Source organism: Colias croceus, chromosome 25, assembly GCF_905220415.1.
Source record: "Colias croceus chromosome 25, ilColCroc2.1".
Lineage (NCBI taxonomy): Eukaryota > Metazoa > Arthropoda > Insecta > Lepidoptera > Pieridae > Colias > Colias croceus.
Window position 1 is genome coordinate 3889903 of NC_059561.1, and position 22654 is coordinate 3912556.

Here is a 22654-nt window from a genome sequence, read left to right on the forward strand (position 1 = left end):
CGGAGATAGAAGAAAGGAAATAATAAAATTTGAATAAAGCTTATGTAGCGCTTTGAATATAACTAAGATAATTAATACGGGAACAAGAGGGAAATAAGGAAATAGTCGGAAAGATTGTAATCTATTTTCTTTTATATTTTGCTCATAAATAAATATCACTTTCATATTATATTTTGTATTGTGTTTTATTACAGTATCTTGAATAAATCATCATTTTGTATCTTAACTTTAAAACAAAGCTTGGCAATTAGATATGTACCTATTAAACAAAAGAGCGTGTGTGCGAGCACACGTGTCAGAAGTCAAACTTCTTTGGCAAGATTCAAAGATACCAAAATCGTCGCCTTACTCCATGACGTGATATTATTGTCATGGTGCGATCTTGAAATTTTACTCTCAATGAGCCTAAAGAAGTTTTAGTTCAAAAAATATAGCTAGCTTAATCATATTTTAATAAGAATAACGCGATGTTTATACGCTACATACATTATTTAAATGCCGATAATCCTTGATATCAAAATTCCTGCACACAAACTAACCAATACACACATTATTTTATATACAATAAGGTCGTATATCCTATATCTATATCGAGGTCGTATACAGGTCAGGAAAATATAAAACGATCCACAATACAAAGGTTGTAGAATTGAACAAACGCTAAAAAACTACATGGCGGATTGAAATCGAGTCGGCCTGTTTGTTTTTCGACTACGTGTCGACGATCGCAGCTGCTATGCATATGCAATATTTTAGCAATACTGATAAAGGATATCGTGAAAGTGTGCTCTTTATTGATTAGACTTTGAAGAGGGCAATTCGATTAGTGGAGAGTAAAAAAGTCGGTTGTATGGTAACGATGTTAGAGGACTTTTGATCGACTCGCTTTGATAGTAATTTGATGTAATTTAATATAGTAGTTATAACCAGTCTTGTTTGTGTACTGTACAATGTACATGCATGAATGTACAGGTATCGCTTAAGGTACATTATAAAATTAACATACTAAAAAACAAGACATGACTATATGTATATATAATATTAGCGGTCCGTCCCGGCTTCGCCCGTGGTACATATTTCGTAATAAAAAGTAGCCTTTGTCCTTTCTCGGGTATCAAAATATCTCCATACCAAATTTCATGCAAATTGGTTCAGTAGTTTAGGCGTGATTGAGTAACAGACAGACAGACAGAGTTACTTTCGCATTTATAATATTAAGTATGGATTATACCCGACCCATTTCGTTGAGCATTACATGCTTCCTTGAGGAATAACTCTTTGCTCTATGTAATGGTGAAAATCGTATCAAAATTCGTTGTGTGGTTTAGCAAAAAAAAAAAACTGCACACTTGGAACAGCACAGACAAAAGGTTGGAGGGTGACTTGCTTTATACTATATTCTAGTGTGTAATGTAAACGAATAAACTATGTGTCTTGTGAATAAACTATATGTCTTTAGTTATATAAATTATTGTTATATTCATCCTATCAAAGTAGCGTAGTTCCAAGTCTCAACTAATTACATTGAAAGGCAAGGAAAGCACACATTATGAGTTAGTGCTGATTTACACAGGGTCAGTAGACAAGTCAGTCGCGGCGCCGAAATTCGGCGCCGCGACTGACTTTAACTGTTTACTTAGACTTCAAGCCTCTGTACTGACTTCAAATCTGTTTACACAGGGTTTTTTTTCGGGTCAGCACTGATTTGCCTCGAATTTGTAGTCAGTTACTGACACTGTGTAAATCAGCACTTAAATCAAACGTCTTTAAAGGGAGGAAAGATTGTTCAGAGTAATTATTAATTCCTCATATTTCTCATAGCTCTTAACTCAATGTACATTCACCGTACATTTAATTATAAGTTATAAATCCATACTAATATTATAAATGCGAAAGTAACTCTGTCTGTCTGTCTGTTACTGAATCACGCCTAAACTACTGAACCAATTTGCATGAAATTTGGTATGGCGATATTTTCATACCCGAGAAAGGACATAGGCTACCTTTTATTGCGGAATATGTACCTCGGGCGAAGCTGGGGTTGACCACTAGTACATGTATAATATGTTAGCTACAGTTGAAAGGAAATACATTTCTCTCCTGAATATAACAAAGGAATTGTATAGACTTTGCCTTGCTAATTGTATGCACGGTTTATTAGATTTTAAATATTACTTTTTTTCGTGAATAATGTAACATTTTTAAATTAAATCATGTAGACATTAGAAATACGGACGAATTAATATTAAAATAAAACAATGTACATATGCATTACTGTTGCAATAAAATCGAGTAAAAAGTAGTATTTTCTTGTGTTTCATTTTACGCGAGTATTTACTGCATTTACAAATTAAGCATTTTTAACGAAATTTATTCATTATAATATTATTATCACTACGTTTCGCACACTGCGTTTTAAATCCGTTAAAATCTTTAAATGCTAGCAGTAAAAACTCCTTAAAAGTGGCGATTTTTCAGTCTACATAAAACGATCTCGTACACCCAGATCCTTGTCTTATCTGTTGTCTACAGAAACCATCCTTTTTACATACGGAGATTTTTATCTTAAAAATTGCGTTTTTATTTTAGAAGCATATTGTTTCATACATATGAGTGGAATATACACATTAAAATATGATTAAAAATTTCATTTAAGCGAACAATCAGTAAAATATAATCAAAACCTTAATTAAGTGAACATTATATTTCTATAATAATTTGACCTTGACGATTATTTTACGAAAAATAATTACCGACATACAATTTATCCGAAACAACATTTTAATTTCATTAATTATACGTAAATAAATGAATTATATTAATTGTCAACAAAAATAAATTATTTAATTCAAGTACGCTCTTGACAAAATGATTTTGATTACATTTGTAGTGTACTTGATAACCGCTCATCTCATTAAACATAAGTAAAATAAATAAATTCCCGTCCAAATCAGAGTAATATAAACATTGAAAACACGGAAGCTATTAAATCAAAACAACGTGAAATTTAGTATGCACAAGTCATTTGGAACGCTTGCAAAGCGGTTTAATTATTCATGTAAACACAGTTGATTTTCTTACATTTTTCAGCCGGTAATAGATTAAAAATACATTTCAGAACGCTGATTAGATGAAGTGTTTTCAACTAATCTTTTATGTATTGATCGTAATACGATTAGTAAACGATTATGTACTTGAAGTTGTTATTTATAGCTTTGGGAGTTGCCTTGATTTGATCAATAGTGATTATCGCTCGGAAGTTTGGTTTATTAACGATAGATGTAGTATGTAACAAAATTTTGTCTATGGTTTTATCTACCCGCGATTTTTTATTGAAATAGGAAGCCTTAACCATTGAGCCACAACTTGTTTTGTAGTAAATATGTATTAAAATACAACACTACCTTTTATTGCGTATAGTAGGTATATACCTAATATTAGAACATTCCTAACCAAGTTTGCTTGGTAGAGATAGCTTATTAAGCGATATAAGGCCCCTACATAGACATAGAAAACGCTTATAATTAATTTGTGAATTGTATTTTGTATTGTCTAATTGTACTGTACTGTACTCTACCGTACCATACTGTATTATACTGTGCTCTGCCGTACTGTACTTTACTATACTCTATTGTATTGTGCCTTAAAGTAAATACATACCAACGACCACCATCTCCGCCGCTTTGATGTCAGTATGGAAGAGTGGTGCATCTGCAGACACTTCACACTGGTATTCCCCGGTTAATGTTCTATCTACTTCTGTTAGCACCACTCGATTCTGATCCGACCTTGCTACCTGTGAAACAAAGGACTGACTTTTAACGAGTTTAAAATGTGGTTTATAATTATTGACAAATTTATTGTCTGTCTGTTCCTGTATAATTGTATATAAATAAACGTTTAGATATATTTAATATTTGCTATTATAACTAGTATCCGAGAATTAAATTTAATAAATAACATGAATAAATTTACGGTTTATTAAAAAATACAGAGTAATTAAAGGGAGACGAGAAAATCTATCAATCTATCACAAAACACGTTTAATTTGGTTATTTTTGTTGTAAAAGGATTTAATTAGAGGTATTTTCAACTCAATTAAGGTATTACCCATGTATTACGCCAAATACAACGTATTAAAATACTTATGAATTTTCGACGCGTTAATCCCGTATTAGAATACGGCGTAATTAGTAAATACAGCTAAATTTACTTATAAAAATATTTTTAACACACTTTTAGCTTCATTTGTACGTTGATATGATTGAATTTAATCTTCTTAAAACGGAGTTCATTCAATTACACTTATATATTTTAAAGTAAAGTTTCATCTAAATCCGTCAAGCAGTTTTTTCGTGAAAGCCTACCAAACGTACATCTACGTATACTTACAAATTTTTGTATTTATAACATTATCAGGATTATTAATAATTTAATATTATACTACTATATTAAGAGTACAGCTGTGCACCTTCCAGTTCAGATGTGTATATTAGCTCCACGTTTTGGCCGGTTAATTAATAATACTATAGGTACATACTATTTCTATACTTACATCAACCTTTATCTCAGCTACGGGGAATACTTTAGTAGCCGGCGATTCCTTCGGCACATATCGATAAAACTCAATCATGTTACGGTACCACCGTATAGAGTACAGCTGTGCACCTTCCAGTTCATACGTGCACATTAGCTCCGCGTTTTGGCCGGTTAATACCGCCTTGGGCACGTGGATTTGGAGGAATTTTAGCGTGCTGACCGTACCTGTAATGAAGGGAAATTTTTGTTTAGATTTTAATTGTCACGGGTTTTCATAATGAACGGAATATGGTTTTACGGGTTTCCAGTTCGTAAAGGTAATAAAATATAAAAATCAATGTTTTTAAATTTAATTTATGCATTATCATACCCTATCTTTTAATTATAGTTCAATAAATTTATTTTAAAACAAGGAAACTCATTTATTTCTGTTAAAAGTAGTAGTGAAGTAAATAAACGTTATGTGCAATGACAATATTTCATAAAACTTTTGACTTTAACGCAACACAAAGCTATAAAACATTTAAAATGTTGTAAATAATCAGTACAAACTACTCTATTATAAGAGAAATTTCACGCGATTCTAGCCTTTTAAACCGTTAATGCAAAGGTGATATTCGTTTAAAATTTTAACAATTTCGAAACTTGTAACATTTTACGATTCGCAGTACTGAAGGTGGAGTAAATACAGAGTTTATGAGTCTCGTTAGAAGTTAGCTCGTAACGGTAAACGACAGGGAGGTTATCGCAGCTCCTCAAATCTTGCTCTTAATACTCTTTTGAGTTATTATTGCCTGGTACTTCAGGAGGCGTGTTAAAACTTTCGCATTTTTTTATCACCTAATAACGGGGACAGGAATTTGCTTATTCCTTGATGGTCTATTGTGACCGTATTTTTTTCGGGTTTTATTGAAGCTTTGAATTTAATAAATAGCCACTTGGTACATTTTTGAACCGAATATTTATCCGTTGTTTTTTTTTTAGACTAACATTTTCTCTGAAAAGATTTTTAAGGAAATACATACCTATATATTTTTTTAATTTTATCATGCTCTCTTTTTCTTATTATTGTAATAAAAGAGCAAACAATCTGTTGATTTATAAAACATATAATACACATGTAATATCCACGTTATTATCTATATTCTATATCTAATTAGATCTTTTATTTTTATCCCTAATCATTAGATGAGCTTAAATCTTAATTGACTATACGATACTTAAGAATTATTTCCAAATAAAGATTTCATAGCTACATAGGTACATTCTTATCTCATTATTATTGGTTCTAATTTTATTCATACGTAATTTACACGAAATTCTTTCTGATTAAATATAATTTTATCCAATTCTTTTGTCAATTTCCTGATAAACCACGCGGGTTCTTTCTGCTTGCAAAAAGAATATGACATCATCTGCTGCTGCTGCTATATCATATAGGTCGTAGCATAATGTAGCAGCTTATAACCTTCCTCGATAAATAGTAAATACACAAAAGAACGATTCTCCAATTTATACATAATAGGACATAACATTGTAAATGTTACCTTAACAGGTTCACTGTCCGCAGACCGTAACAGTAACAGTATGTAGAATGTCGATTAATATCATTATGAGCATAGATACCTAATCATAATTGTCATTTGATACGATTCAATTCAAAATACGACCGATGTCAACTATTATAAAGCCTACATCTATACGACGTTACATATTCCTAAGAATATACATATATCTAAATATTACTTTATTTCCCAGCTTAATCCCGCGGGACAATTAGCTAGTTTATTTATTTATTTATTGGTAGTTTATTACAAAAGCGAAATATACTCAAACAAAATCCCAATTGTTGAACATGAACATATCTTATTTCCATACACCCATTTGTCTTCATACACGTTTACATCGGGTAACCCGCATTTTTATCGCGTTAATACCAATAATTCCCTAGACATTAATTAATATGCCAACGAGAGCAGTTTCACAGGTTTTACACAAATTACTGTTTATGTTGGCGACTTATTTAATATTTTATTCAGATTTATAGAAGCGTATCGGATAACGATACACATATTTTCGTTCATAACATGAAAGGTAAATTTTGCATTTATAAATATGTTTATAGTAGTAAGTATTTTAATAAATATGTTATCTGGTAGTTTTAATAAGTGACGTCATGAGATTTTTGAGGAATAACTTAACATAGTTGACAAAATCGTTATAATCTTAAAAATAAATACAGGATAAACGAATTAAGTACACATACTTATAGATTTAAAAAAAACTAGAGCGATGTCAAGGGACATCCGGATGGAACGAAGTGTTAAGTTAAAGAGAGACAGACAGAGAACCACGCGTACGCCGCGCCACTTTCAACTCTAGCAAAAAGTATAGTGACAACTTTTCGTAAGAATTTTTTCCGTCTAGCCCCCTTTCACAACGCGCGATAAGGAACTTCGTTCCAATAATAAAATATATAATTTTGGTAATAATAATAATTGGACATGGACATTGGGCATCGTACGATTTAGTCTCAGAATATCGATACGTAGGTACTAAATTTGTATACAAGTACCTAATTATTTATATTATAATAAAAAAACCTTGCCAAAGACGCTGACAACAGCTTTTTATAGCCATTAAATATATTTATTATTTAAAATTCCAGTTACTCTTCAAAATATTATATTATGTTTTAATATTATTTTGCATAACTACAGCATTTTGAAATATTCCAAAAACTTTGTTTACGCCGCTTTGTCGAAATTCTGAGAAACCTTTTGGGTTTATTCCAATAAAATATTGCTAAATTATATTGTATCCAATCCATATTATTAAATGCTTTATAAAGTATTGCGAGTTATTTCATTGTTATTAATTGCTATAGCATCGCTATGAAACATGATTATAATAATATAATAAAAATGAATCGGCAAATGTAAAGCGAAAAACTCGAGTAACTCAAACGCCTAAATAGATTTCGTGAATATTTTTTATGATATTCCTTGAAGTACGACGATGATTCTTATGGAGAGAAAACGTAAGCATAATTTAACACGGGCGAAGCCAGGGCCCTACATAATATTGTTACATCTACTGTGGCGTAGTACCACAGTATACCTTAGTGTGGCGTAGTAAATGCACATATATTATATGATAAGTTATCTTTAAGTACATAAAAGTATAATTATAAAAATGCGTCTATTGTGAAATGTGAAAATATTTGAACTTTTTCTATAGAAAAATAAATATAGATATAAAACACAGATCGAAACCCGTACAATTTTAGTGGACATTTACTTACGCAAACTATGAGTACGCAACGAATTTTATTCAACACGGCGCGATTCGTCGCAAACACAGATAAAAGCATTTTAAATCTCCAAATTTATGGTTTGTTTTTAAAAGAGTTATATTATTTACAGGGACGGATTAGGGCGTCATTTTTCATACAATTTGCAGAAACAGTTCGAGTATAATAATACTACTAATAATACTTCATAATACTACTAATAATACTTCAATAAATCTACCCATTTTCCACCATGTTTAATATAATAATATTACGTCAGTTAGAGCGATGTCTAATGATTTGAAGATATTAACTTTTTTTAAATCCTGAAATACTGACTTAAAAAAGTACATGACATAAATTAATTATTGTTTATTCGAATAGCATCTCAATAATATATCATTATACAAATCGCAAGTGGTAATTCAACATACAACCTATTGTCACGTACGCAGCCGACTCTTAAACCTTACAACTACTGTATTCTGAAGATATCGCCTTCGATTTCGCCCTAAGACCTTTTACTATCAATACGGGCCTGTATGGATGTACCTAGAGTACGGACAATGTTATTATTCTATGGACGGATAGTTTATGCACGCTCACGGTACTTTGGTACTTTAGTGGTAATCGATACAATGTTTACGGATTTGTTACATGAATAAATGTATTAGTAACGTTAGAATATCGTTCAGAAATGGTAATCGTTTTCCAAATGGTGAGGTTTTATTTAAAATATCTTTTACAGCTTTGTTTTCAAAAGCGGAGGTGGTAGAATTAGATATGAAGTGATATTGTTGATAATAAAACGAATACGAATTTTTAAGTTTTAATGTATTTGATGTATGTACCTACATAAGTGTGTGACTGTGTATTAATCATACTAAGTACAAACTCACTATTCACACTCTTTTTATGTTATTGTATTATATAAGTTGAGATAATAATACTGATTCTAGACGGTAAAACTAGACCTAAAACATGTATCTGTTAAAAAGTTCAACCTAAAAAAATATATTCAAATAATTCCATTAAATCAAAAAATCAAAGCAAATCTATTTAGCCACAAGCGTGATAATAATGATCGTGCAAGTCACAATCTTTACTAATATTATAAAGCTGAAGAGTTGTTTGTTTGAACGCGCTAATCTCGGGAACTACTGGTCCGATTTGAAAAATTCTTTCGATGTTAGATAGCCTATTTATCGAGGAAGGTAGGCTATATATCATCACGCTACGACCAACAGGAGTGGAGCCACGGGGGTGAAACCGCGCGGAGCAGCTAGTATACCTATAAAGGTCTTAATACTCAGCAATTTTCTTTATTCTTAACTTCCAGTATAATCATTAGTGATAACTGATAAAATAATATTATATCCTCTTCTCAAACAAAAAGCACATCTATAAACTATAATATCTAAACGGGATGTTTTGGCAAAGCTCAGCCGTTTCGTATACGTGATTCCGATGCAACTTTTATGTCGATACTAACTTTACTGCCAAAAGATTGTTTTGTTTACTCGTTTGGAGATAACACATAGGGATTATAGGGATGTAGGAATATCGATGTTTTAGGAATGTCGATAGTTTTGGTGGCATGTTACATAGATGGCATATTACAAGTAACACATTTAGTATTTGTGTTGGCATATTAACAGCATTAGGATGTTCTTGTGTTTGATTTTACGCGAGTATATCATTTAGAAAATAAAGATTTTAACGAAACGAAACGTCGGGATAATAATATAATGAATAAATCGCGTTTAAAATCCGTTAAAATCTTTAATTTCTAAGATGAATAAAGAAAGAGATGGATAAGTTATTCTGGTTTCTTCTTTTCGTTTTGTAACATGTGAAAGGTTATTTTTTTAGAAACTGCTTATTTGAAGTAATTTTTTAAGCCTCATTATATTCATGATTAATTTACACTAGGTAGGTACACAATTTCTCCCTATCTTTAGTTCTTGTTGTAAGCTCTATCTTAACTTTATTTCATTTTAACTTACCAACAGGATATGTTTGAAAAATATCATAACCTTTTAAGAAATAAACCATATGTAATAAATATGAAAATGTAATAAGATTTATTTATAAACATAATGTAGCAAAATGTGATATCGATATTAAAAAAATATATCGCAATCTTTTCAATAAGTATAATCATAATAATGGGCGCAAAACTATTTCTTTAGGAATATATAAAGAAAGAAACGTATAAGATAGCAAATAATATTTTAGAAATATTGATGACAATAATATCTTTCCTATATACTCGCTACTCGCCCTGGCGCCGTTCGGGTAGTCCTGCTATTAATCGTAATTGAGTGCATGCAAAAAGAAAAACTGCACGCAAAATTTAACTATTTATTTTTATTACCTATATCAAATCTGGTTAAGTAGTTTTGCACGCAATAATTTACCTATATCTTTTAAAATTATAGAACTATATTGATAAAAATCATAGTATAACTTTAATTCATTAAATATCAATTCAATCATCAAATTTGTTTCATTCATTTATTAATAAGTTTACTCTTGTTACAAGTAACAAAAACAAAAACTATGAAATACGTGGTCGTAGTTATGCAATATAATCTCATCAGCATTAATGTCATATTCATTGGTTCGGAAACAGATAACTTACAGGAAAAATAACATGAGAGCTAGTTTATTGCGATTGCCATTTATAATATTATACTCACCTTTAGCTATCAGAGGGATTAATAATATTGTAGGAAATTGATTTTTTGTTAAATAGTATATATATTTAAGTTGCATTGTAGTAGCATTATTCTTGTTCATCATCACTACATAGTATCAGAGAAAGTCGCTTTCTTTGTCGCTATGTCCCTTTGAATGCTTAAATCTTTAAAACTACGCAACGGGTTTTGATGCGGTTTGTTTTTAATAGATAGAATGATTCAAGAGAAAGGTTTTAGTATATAATTTATTAGGTTTTAGACAAAGCGGGCGAAGCCGCGGGCGGTAAGATAGTGCTTAATATGATAACCATGATGAGCATTAATTGTTCGAATGAAGCCCTTTTTCATGAATATTATGAAAGCAACGTCTCTAGACTAAATCTAAAGTGTTTCAACAAACAATAATATTATATACAAAAAAGTGAACAATGATAACTTTTCTATAAACGTGTAGTCTATATTTAAGTGAAGTACGGATCCCAAATTTCATTAATATTTTTTTTATTAATATAATTATAATTGATATACTATAATAGAATATAGATATTTGTAAGTCAATTGAGAAAATTCAAGAGCTGTCGATGTCATAATATATTATGCTACTAATCAGAAATGTACATTACTTTAGATTAAAGTCCTTTAAAAAGTAGAAGACCAAATGCTTTACAATTTCCTCGAGTTACCATCGTGTTTTAGTTATCCACAAATTTGTTTCACAACAACGAATCCAAACTCAAAGCGAAATAAACCGAACCGATATTAAAAATACAAGTTATTATTTTTGTACAGCGAAATATTTCGACGCAGTCCCATTGTTAGATTATTTAAACAGTCCAACGAGTTTTACTGATATTTTCAAATTGATTTTCAACATGCGGCGCTTACAGTGCGATCCTAGTTTCATCTGAATAGTTTTGGATTGTTGAATTGTCAAGTAGCGTTAGATTGAATCCGGTTCGGTTTTATTTTTAATCGATGTATCTAATGTGTAACTTGTTTGTGGTTATGGTGTACAGTGTTTTTGTATGTGTTAATTGAACATACATAAAAAGGTTTGCTTTTTGGGGATTATGCTATTATATTGCTCAATATAATATGACTATATAGGCTTAAAAAATGTTATGCTTGTGTTTTAGGAATACAATAACGTTTATCTTACACAGACATCTCCATTTTTTAAGATACAAATTTGAGTGTAGGTATCTGCTCTTAATAAATGATGCGCAAAGATCGATGAAAATATAAAAAGGTATTCCCTTTTAAGACATATGCAGATAATAATATTATGAGCATGGTAGATTATCTAAATATGTTTAAAATAGTTTCAATCGATAAAATAACATTGTTTAACCGCCATAATCACTTACGCCTAACAAATGAGTACATTTCGTGACAGTAACACAAGTACCATAATATATTCTTACATAAAAATTACACATAATAACAGCAAAAGCCGCAGTGTGTAACAATAAATTTCGTTAAAGCGACAGGCGTTTCCTGCAGAGCGTATAATTAACGATTCGCATAAAAATATTGTCACAACTTTGTAGGTACGAGAAACAAACTTCCTTCTCACGAAGAAATATATACCTACTTTAATGAATGTGTTAGTGAAAGGTTGCTAATGATCGTTTAGTTTCTAATTAATCTATTGTAATACTACAGAGAACTAGAGAGATTTGTGATTGAATATTTGTTACGCATAAACTGAATAGTATCTATTGAATTGGATTAAAAATTCTACCACCAAAAACCTAAAAGGCTATATTCTTAAAGCGTAAGTTTTATGTTATGTTAATATCCCGGTTAAACCTAACCAAAGTGGCTAGTGTTTATCATTATTTGCGACTTTCATACGTTTATTGCTATTGTAGGTAGAGTACGTATTACATACATTAAAAAAGACAAAACATAGATAAATATGCATACATGTTCAAAAGTTAAATTTTCATATTTCCTATTTCTTTATATTTCGTATAATGAGGTAATTTATTACAGAAATGGTTGGTTTATTAGATGTATAGAAAGACAATATGCTACTTATTTATTTATTTCATTCGAAACAAATATATCCACAAAGATCCAGAGGGTATTGTGTGTTTAAAGGAAAATAGAAAAAAATACTTAAACTTCGTTAGCCGACTAAAAATGGTTTTTCCCGCCACTTTATCAGCTTGCCCATTTCAGGTTCGTTTTGTTAGAATTTTTAACCAAAACCCGTGATGTGGAACGAAATAAATATTTACTTTTATATTTTATTTCTTTTTTGTCAGTGTAGGTTCAGTTTCACTTTGAAAATATGTTTTGATTCTTAAAAATAAATTAAATAAATATGATAATATACTATTAGCGCTTCCGAGGGTTAATAAAAAGTTAATTTTTAGCGTTAAGTACAATGTAAAGTTCGTAGAACTCGAACTCGAACGTTCGTAGAATCTCGGTATAAAAACATTTTTTTTATTTTTTATTTAACAGAACAGAAGAACATTTATTATGTTTTCCTGTAAACCTACTCTAATCCTTATTTCTATCTCTAATTCCTGGTTTAATGTACTCATGTGCTATTGTATACCTTCCTGCAAGCCAGTCAGATTTTTTACGTCTATATTACCCTGTCAAAATAACAATACCTGCATACTTGAAACATCATACAAAACATTAAGCTATAATAACTTGAGTATAATAAATCTCTGATAATATACCGCGATACCATAAACCGCGAATTATAAATGGTCCAAAACGAAAGTGTGTTAAATCCGAAGAAGTATTAAAAACTGATCCGGCCTGAAAAGTTGAGGGTGACAGTCATTAATCATGTTGTAAACTGTCATGATCTCCATAAAACAAATAGCTGTTTCACTTGACGTGAATACGGGGGTTTAAAATGTTATTCCTTTGTGGATGGCTTTTGAGAGAAGTAGGTTACCACATATTTTAGTCGCGTTATAGTTTAAGTATGTAGTAATTTTTGTTAGTTGATTATAGAGGTATAGATACTGTATTTTGGTCGGGTTATAGCTAATTTTTTTTACTGAAGGTGTGTGATTTTTAATGGTGGATAGTATAGATTTTTATTAGATTAACTAGCTTAAAGCCCGCGGCTTCGCCCGCTTTCTCTAAAACGATCTGAGATTTAAACTATCTTATCTCTCAAGTTGGATCGAACTGCACATGGTGTGCAAATTTTATTATAATCGGTTAAGCGGTTTAGGAGTCCATTGAGGACAAACATTGTGACACGAGATTTAAATTAGTGATTATATATTTTGTACTCGGATTATTAATATAATTGTTTCTCGTTTATTTTCTACAGATTACCTTTTTCAACATCCTTTCCTTATTAAATTTATATTCAAAACATGTGAAGTGATGTACAAAGTCTATTTTAGATGATTCTATACAATATTAAGAAGAGGTACTTCGATGTTAAATGATAAACTGATGGTAGCTAATTCCTAGTAAGTAAATGAAGTTTTGCATAATGCTAATTATACTGTAACGAGAATTATATTATATTCCTTAGAAGGGTATGAGACGACGCTTTGGCATAGCTTATGCAAGCCTACTAAGGTTTCTGTTATAATTAGATTATTACATACTTCATACATTGTTTAACCATTTATAAAAATATTGAATATGATGGGTAGCTTGCAGAATATAACATTTATATTACACTCTACAAAGAGAGATAATCTTCTATATAATAAAAATGAATCTACAAATGTGTTAGTTAGCGCAAAACTCGAGAACGGCTGAACCGATTTCATTAATTAATTTTTTGTAATATTCCTTGAAGTACGAGGATGGTTCTTATGGAGAGAGAATGTTACATGTACCACGGGCGAAGCCGGGGCGGCCCGCTAGCAAAATATATAAATTGAATACATAATTTGAAGTCTCATAAAACAATAACAGTCTGAGAAAAAAACCTTATTACGGATTACTCGATTATTGCTGATAAATAAGAAAAATAACTAAATAAAAGACACAATTTGGCTTCGAGAATTCAGTCCTTGGCTTATATATTCCCTGAAGCTATAATTTGTCTTCTCACATCACTCACTGATATAAAAATAACGAATTAACTTTTTTTAAGTCAATATATTAGATATATTCTCGAGAAAGGAATGTAATTTTATACGAATATGGAACATATTGGAAATATTTTTGATGTTTGAAATGAATATTATAATATAAAATCGTCTGAATCTACTAATTGGCTCATAATAATGTTAGTATTTTTGCTAGTAGATAAGTACATATTATAATAATAATAACACTGCCAAATCTAAAGAGATTGCACGTTTGCACAAAAAAACATCCAGACCATTTTAAATTAATATTTTATTCTGAATTTCATAATAATGATCCTATTTCTCTTCCAGTGGACGGGGAGCCAACAGGTCTGCCTCTGGGAGCGAAAGGGTCACTGGGAAGGGCGCTCCTCCACGGGCTTCTCGCGCCTGCCTCTGTATTTTTTCAATATACAAAACGTTTCAAATATAAAGATCTTAATTTATAAAATTTATTTTTTTATCTATTTATTAACGCTTAAAACAATTCATTAAATTATATAATATTGTATAGGTGTTTAATAAAAATATGACGACCTGGTTGATATAAAAACTACTATATTATATTCGGTTAAAACACAAAGGCTTATTCAATTTGTCAACTCGAAATGAATATCCCTTGGAATATCCCCTCAATTTTTAACAATGTACGTCACACAGACTATAAATTTGAGATCGCATTAGCGTTATAAAATATTCGACCGTAAAACTCATCTATTGTACGAAGTTCCAACAATACTTAATCACTTAAGTTCCCGATACTGTCGTATAAAGTTACAATTTATAAGACGTGTGAATATTTAGTAAATACCGTTGTTCACTTTGTTGGGAAATATGTGTATATACGCGACTTTATTAGATGAAGTTCTTTATGCATACTTTCTAATATTATAAAGTGAAATTCCTAATATTTGCGAGGACGGATGTTTGTTCTTTTGACTTTTACGAAGAACTGCTGGACGGATTTGGATGAAACTTTACAGTAATATAGGTACATCAGAATAAAATAAAAGCTATAGAAGTTCTCGATTGTTCGGCTTCAATTCAGTTTAAATTTTACTTTATTATATTTAATAAATTTCTTACATTTGAAGTTTCTCGGTACCAGAAATTGGAATTTGGTATAATTATAAAAGCTATTAATAAATTCCAATTGGGTTGTAAGAAACATATCATAGATTATTATTATGTCTGAGTATATTAATAGAATCGAATTTCAGTAGGTGGATACATTAAACGTAAACTTATTTACTTTTTAAGAAACTCTCTAATTTTAGTAAAATAATTGCGTCTTTATTTATGAGTATTTGTTGCTAAAAATATACACTAAATGGACAAAAAGAAATATATAAAATATAGTAGGATAGCAGCTAAGTTTTTATAACAATTTTATTGTTGTAAACGACTTAAACACATGCCGGACGTTAAGTTAAATTATTTCAGGAAACACGGTTACCGGTATAAATAATAACGTTTTTTTTTTTTTTTTTTTTTTTTTTTTTTATTGTGCGATAGGGAAGCGCTTGACCACGATCTCGCCTGATGGTAAGCTGAGATGTGGCCTAAGATGGAGCGCGCTTCCCTAGAAGGTACCCGTTCACTCTTCGCTTGAAGACCCCCATATTGTACTCGTCGGGGAACACAGACTCAGGAAGCATGTTCCAGTCCCTCGCGGTTCGGATGAAGAATGTCGATCCGAACCGCTTTGTCCGGGTACATGGAACGTCCACCATATGGCGATGCCTAGAGTCTGTGCGCCTCGACGATCGATGGAAAAATGGGGATGGCGGAATTAAATCGTGCAATTCCGCAGCGCACTCACCAAAGTGTATCCGATAAAAAACCGATAAACTTGCCACTCTGCGACGGTGGGCGAGGCTCTGGAGTTTTTTGCCTACTAGCTCATCGTCGTTTATTAGCCTCTTGGCACGCCTCTCTATCGCCTCAAGCGCCTCCAGCTGGTACTTGGCGGAACCGTCCCAGAGGTGAGAGCAGTACTCCATGCACGATCGGACTTGTGCTTGATAAAGGTTGAGCAGCTGTCCCGGGCTGAAATACTGTCTCACCTTCGCCAGAATGCCAAGCTTTTTAGAGGCTACTTGGGCTTTGGATTCTATATACGAACCAAAGTTCAGAGTAGGCGTCAAGGTAATGCCAAGAAGCTCGAGGTGGTTGGTTATCGGTACGGACACACCCTGGAAAGTCGGAGTCAGGTGGAATGGACTCCGTTTAGCGGAGAATAGACACGCCTGGGTCTTCGTCGCGTTGAACTTGACCAGATTGGCATCGCCCCAATCGGAGACCGCCTGTAAGGACAAGTTCATGCGATCGACCATCGACTCTCGTAGAGACTGGATTTGTGCCGTACCGGTTCGTGCGCTGGATACATATCTCTCCACAACAGTGCTATCGTCTGCGTACCCATAGATACCGGGTTTCAGCAGATCGTTGATGTGTAGCAGAAAGAGTGTTGCGGAGAGAACTGATCCCTGAGGGACCCCGGCATTAATAGCCTTTTGGTCGGACGAGCAGCCATCAACGACTACTCGAAGCGACCGGTCTCTCAGAAAATCTGAGATCCAGGCGCAGAAACCGGCAGGCAGACCGTAGGATGGAAGCTTGCCAATTAGGCTATCATGCCAGACCCTATCGAAGGCCTTCGAGATATCAAGGGAGACAGCAAGTGCTTCCCCATGATTCTCTATGGCCTCACTCCAGATGTAGGTGGCGTACGCTAGAAGATCCCCAGTGGACTGGTTTCGGCGGAACCCGTATTGTCGGTCACTGAGAAGGTCGTTCGCTTCTAGGTGTGCCAGGAGCCTACTGTTCAGTACACGTTCCATAGTCTTACAGAGTATGGACGTGACTGAAATTGGCCTATAGTTGGAGGGGTCGGCACGACTGCCTTTTTTGGGCACGGGCTGCACGTTGGCAAGCTTCCAAGATTTCGGTACTATTCCAGTCGTCATTGAGAGGCGAAAGAGGCGTGTCAGAACAGGAGCAAGTTCATTGTAACCAGCTGTTAAATTACTTATATTTTTTCTTCAACGAGTCATATTTAAACCATAAATGGAAGACACATGAATGAAGCTCATTGCTCTATGCTCACTTCTGCGATAAATACAATACAATACAATTTAAAAAAATACCTATATAACATACTTTTTATTACTTTATTCAAATATCTTGAAATAGAAGAAAAACAATCTCACAATCATACCTACCTAATATACCTTCTAGTGCGGGCGTATACAGGGTGTCCCTTTGTTGGTATACTAATTATTGCATATAATTTTGCATACGCTGAGTAGGTAAAAAATACTTATAAAATACCAGACGCATTTTTTTTCAAATAGATGAATAATTCTTAAAACTCTATGCGTACAACCATAACAAGCAACCCGCCCAACTTTGTTTAAGATTATGTTTTCATAGACAAAATGCTCACATTAGTCAAGCGGTATATGCCGGCTCCGCGAAGCTAGAGAAGAAAACATGGATTTTCAGGAAAAATTTAGCAAAAAATTTTTGACGTAATTAGGTCGTTTAAGTATATTATACGTGATCAGTGTATGCAAAACTACAAATCCCTTCGCGCTTAGTATACCAATAGTGGGACACCCTGTATATTCTACCCTATGACGCAGTTCAGGCAGTTAAATATTAGTACCTGAGCATTAGCGTGAAAATAGACTGAGCAAGAACCACGAACATAAAACTGGTCCACGAGTTTCGCGAAGATTTTTATTATTCAAAAGCTTTGCTCATGACGGCTTGATGAATGTTGTAAAGAAGTTGGAATTTTATTTCTAAAACGAATGGAATATAAAATTTACGATTCGACCGCGGGACCGTGAATTATATAATTTACTTGTTTTCTTTGAAACGACCATTTTTGAAATTTTATTTGCTTGTTATTTGAGTTTGGTTTTAGAAGTTTTGAGTTATGATCTTAAAGGATGACTGATTTGCATGGGATACTTTTCAGAAAATAAATGCAATTTAATTTTTAACATAGTTGTATTTTCCGATATTTTGTGTCAGAAGTGAAACTTCTTTGGCAAGATTCAAATATACCAAAATCGTCGCCTTACTCCATGACATGATTGCCATTACGCGACATTGAAATTTTACTCTCAACGCGCCCTAAAGAAGCTTCACTTCAAAAAATTTGGTGTCGATAAATAAGGTTGAATAAATATTTAACATTTCAAACTTATAACAATACTTAGAGTAAACACAATTATGGCCTTTCCTTTTGAATAGCTCTGCTCTTTATAGCTTACACGTTAATATCTACGTATTAAAAAGTGTTTTATATACTTTGTTCGCCATTATTAAGACTTGCAAAGGCTCTAAACAACACAAGTGACTAATGCCAAATAGAATTAAGACCACGGCCTACATTAGCGGTAAGCCTCTACGCATTATTTGAAGTCGGGTATCGTTTTATAACCGAATCCTTGGCGTAAATAGGGTGTGAAGTTTATGTTCAATGGTATTAAATTTTGTATAATCATGGAATTGTTAATATTTTAAAGATGGATACAATTTTTGTAATAATTACGTGTTTACGCGGGTTTTGTAAGTATTCATTGAGTGATTATATTATGTAAACCTATTGTAATTAAATTTATATGAATGTTCAGCTGTTAAATTGATAAATGTTCGAAAGAAATTAGATTTAATATTGGTTAATATATCGATAATTGTAATTTAGGTCAAGAAATTTGTTATAAGTAGGCAATTTAGAAAAACTTTAATAAGTAAGTTTATAAAACATATTTCGATTACGGTACAATTTTCAAATTTCTAACTTTTTAGCCAGTACGATTTGAAGGATTTTGAAGTTAATTCGTTTAGCTGTAATTACAAATATTGCTGGTAAAATTATTAGATTAATAATAAGATTATTAGCAAATATAAACGTTTCGATTTACGGTAATTGACAGCTTTATTGTCATGCTTATTTGAAACAAAATCGCGGTTAAAATTCAATCGGATGAATGACGTTCATTAAATTTGGTTTATTGGTTAAATCAGGAGATTAATAAAGACTAGTTATTTCATGTGGTATTGTTTGCTTTTGTCTCAATTTTTACGTGTTAAAATGGTACAAATAATTAGTGTTTTGAAACAATCTATGATAATTACATGCAATATAATTTTTATATTTTTCAGTATTCATACTATAACATCGATGCCCTTTAGATATAAACGAAGAAAAGATAATGTCACAATTTATCTAATAAAATGCATAACCATAGAAGTTATAAAATTCTGTATAACAATAATTCTTAAAATATATTAAGCAAAATTGCAATAACTAAATCCAGCCACGCTTTACTGTGCCTCAGTCTGATATTAATTATGAAGCGAAACGTTCTAAATTCTCCTCGCCATGGGAACTGTTAGATAAAAGTATGAAGACATTCTTATATTATGAGAAATAAATTGTATATTATGTCGTATAAGAAAACTGAGATATACTTAACTTAATATACGATGTCTTAAATTTAAAATATTTTATTTGATGTAAAAGGCGAAGTATTTAGTATTTACATTTAAAGCTTTAAAAATATATCAATAAGTAAGTACACTAAATTTTGCCTGTACTATGTATACCTCTATCGTATCCAATTTGGAATTTGCATATTATAGAGAGTTTAAGGTTTACTTGAGATACATTTGATTTTTATTTGCTTACACAATAATCGAATCTGTCTCTATTGCATTTAGGTACTAAGGTTTCATTTTTACCTTCGCGATAACTGTTATCAATCAGCCAGATAAACGAAATTTAAACAGTTTAAACGCTGAAATATATTCACCAAAAATAAGGCGAAAACATGAACTGAATAATGTGATATTAATGCATTTAAAGTCGATTCAGAAACTTCAAAATTTTTCACTTATATTTTCATAACTATCTTTTTATTCCAAACTTTTTCTTTCCACCCTATCATGCAAATTGTATTCAGAAATTTTACTTTGAAATCTTTTTTAAAATAACTTCATGAATTGCTTTTTATCCACTGGTTCTTGTCTGTTTTGACTTGCCATTTCTTTTGTAAACTCAATAGATTTTAGTCAATTCACAGTTGGAATTATATTTTTTAGCTAAAAATTATTCTAACACTTAAGAATATATTGCACGATTTATATTATTGAATAAAACAAAAACGGGAATCGGAAATCTTTTTTAAATACATAGAAGGTATATTTTATTAGTCGATGATTTCAGATAAAATCTACTAGACCAAAAATGCATACATTCATATATTATTGTAAAAAAAGACTACAGATTTCGAAATAACATTTCTTTCTACGTTATTATTTTAAAGAGAATTAATATGATAAATAATTGAAATATTGGTTGGTTTTCTTTCAATTCATATTTATAAAAAGAGATAAAAACATTGGCTCTTAATTAAGTTACGTATAAAGTGACTTATATTATGATTTATGCTAATTAAATTTATGAAGAACCCCGTGCTATATTCAATATTCATATTCTGTTTTTAGTTACATCTAAAAGGAAAACTGCCTTCATGATTCAATTTTGTTTAATTAGGTATGCAACTAAATCTACAAGAATTTATAGTCTGGTCTTTTCAGTAATATTACATTTTGATAATAAAATCACCCTTTTTGAACTAAAACAATAAAGAAATAACGAGTAATCGAAAGTGAGCTAATTCAAAATCGCGAGGCAATCTATAAAAATTTCTTCGAACATTTTTCAAATGAATTCTGAAAATTCTATAAAGGTCTTATTACTTACATTACAAAAACAAGTGGAACGGAAAGAAGTTAATTGAAGCGACTTTTTCAATTAAAATAAATCGCTAAATAAGTCTTAAGACTTTGTCCGTATTTTACCGAGAAATTTTTAATACTTTATTGGCATGAAAATACTTCAAAGTAAGGGTTTCATGCTGGAATATTCCGTTCACATTTTTCTGAATTGATTTATGTAAGCAGTGCCTTTTATACTGTTTACCAAGATTTTATTAGCTACTACAGAAATTGAATTGCACGCAATCGAACTAGAGCGGACTAAGATCTTTAAAGAAATGACTAGTCATTTTGCTATTAAGACATATTTTATAAAATCAACATTGTTAATAATTAAGTGTATTATAATATAGTATATGTAAAATATAATAATTTTTCATTGATCTTTAATTTTCCATTAGATGTACTTACAATTCGTTCTTGAATTAAACTATAATATAACTAGCTGTGCTCCGCGGTTTCACCCGCATTGCTCCGCTCCTATTGGTCTTAGCGTGATGATATATTATAGTCTATAGCCTTCCTCGATAAATGGGCTACCTAACACCGAAATAATTTTTCAAATCGGACCAGTAGTTCCTGGGATTATCACGTTCAAACAAACAACATACAAACTCTTCAGCTTTATAATATTAGTACACATTTAGAATAGAATAAGATAAGTATTATAGCAGTTTTTAAGAAACTAAACCAATCTTAAACCATAATTATACACGAGTAAATAAATTATACAATAATAATTATTAGCAACAAGTTTGAGGAAGCTATCGGATGGTTGGGTCACCTCTTAACCCTTTATCGACAGTCTGGCGGAAATTGTAGCTATCGCGGCTTCAATGGATACCAGTAACTACAATAATTGTAAACGCGCATTGTATTTGAATATCGAGTAAATTCCATAAAGGTTTAATATTACATATATTTTATAGCAGAAGTGATAGAGGCACATTAAAACGTGAAAATTTTACCACTTATAAATAAAAGATAAAACTTTTTATCAGACAAAATGTTCACTTTATACTATGAAAATACCTTTGTTAGTCGAATACCTATTAATAAATAAAAGAAACAACGAATTTCATTGGATTCTAAAAATACAGTCCTTATTCACAAATCACAAGTCTGATATGGTAAGTTCATGGAGTTTCTTGCCGGATCTTCTCCATAGATACTGCTTTCCGATTGTTAAAAATATGTATTGACGATTCGAAAGTGCTTCTAAAAGAAGTCTTATTGAATAAATAAATGTT

General features: G+C 31.5%; 1 protein-coding gene across 1 annotated transcript in view; it reads right to left on the reverse strand.

Annotated features, from left to right (window-relative positions):
- LOC123703137 overlaps positions 1–22654 on the reverse strand; it is a 131915-nt gene that overhangs the window by 9793 nt on the left and 99468 nt on the right. The window contains exons 3-4 of the mRNA XM_045651036.1: positions 4556–4764; positions 3661–3796 (exon numbers count right to left, since the gene is read on the reverse strand). Of these exons, the coding sequence (XP_045506992.1) occupies positions 3661–3796; positions 4556–4764 (345 nt within the window). The remainder of the gene's footprint in view (positions 1–3660; positions 3797–4555; positions 4765–22654) is intronic.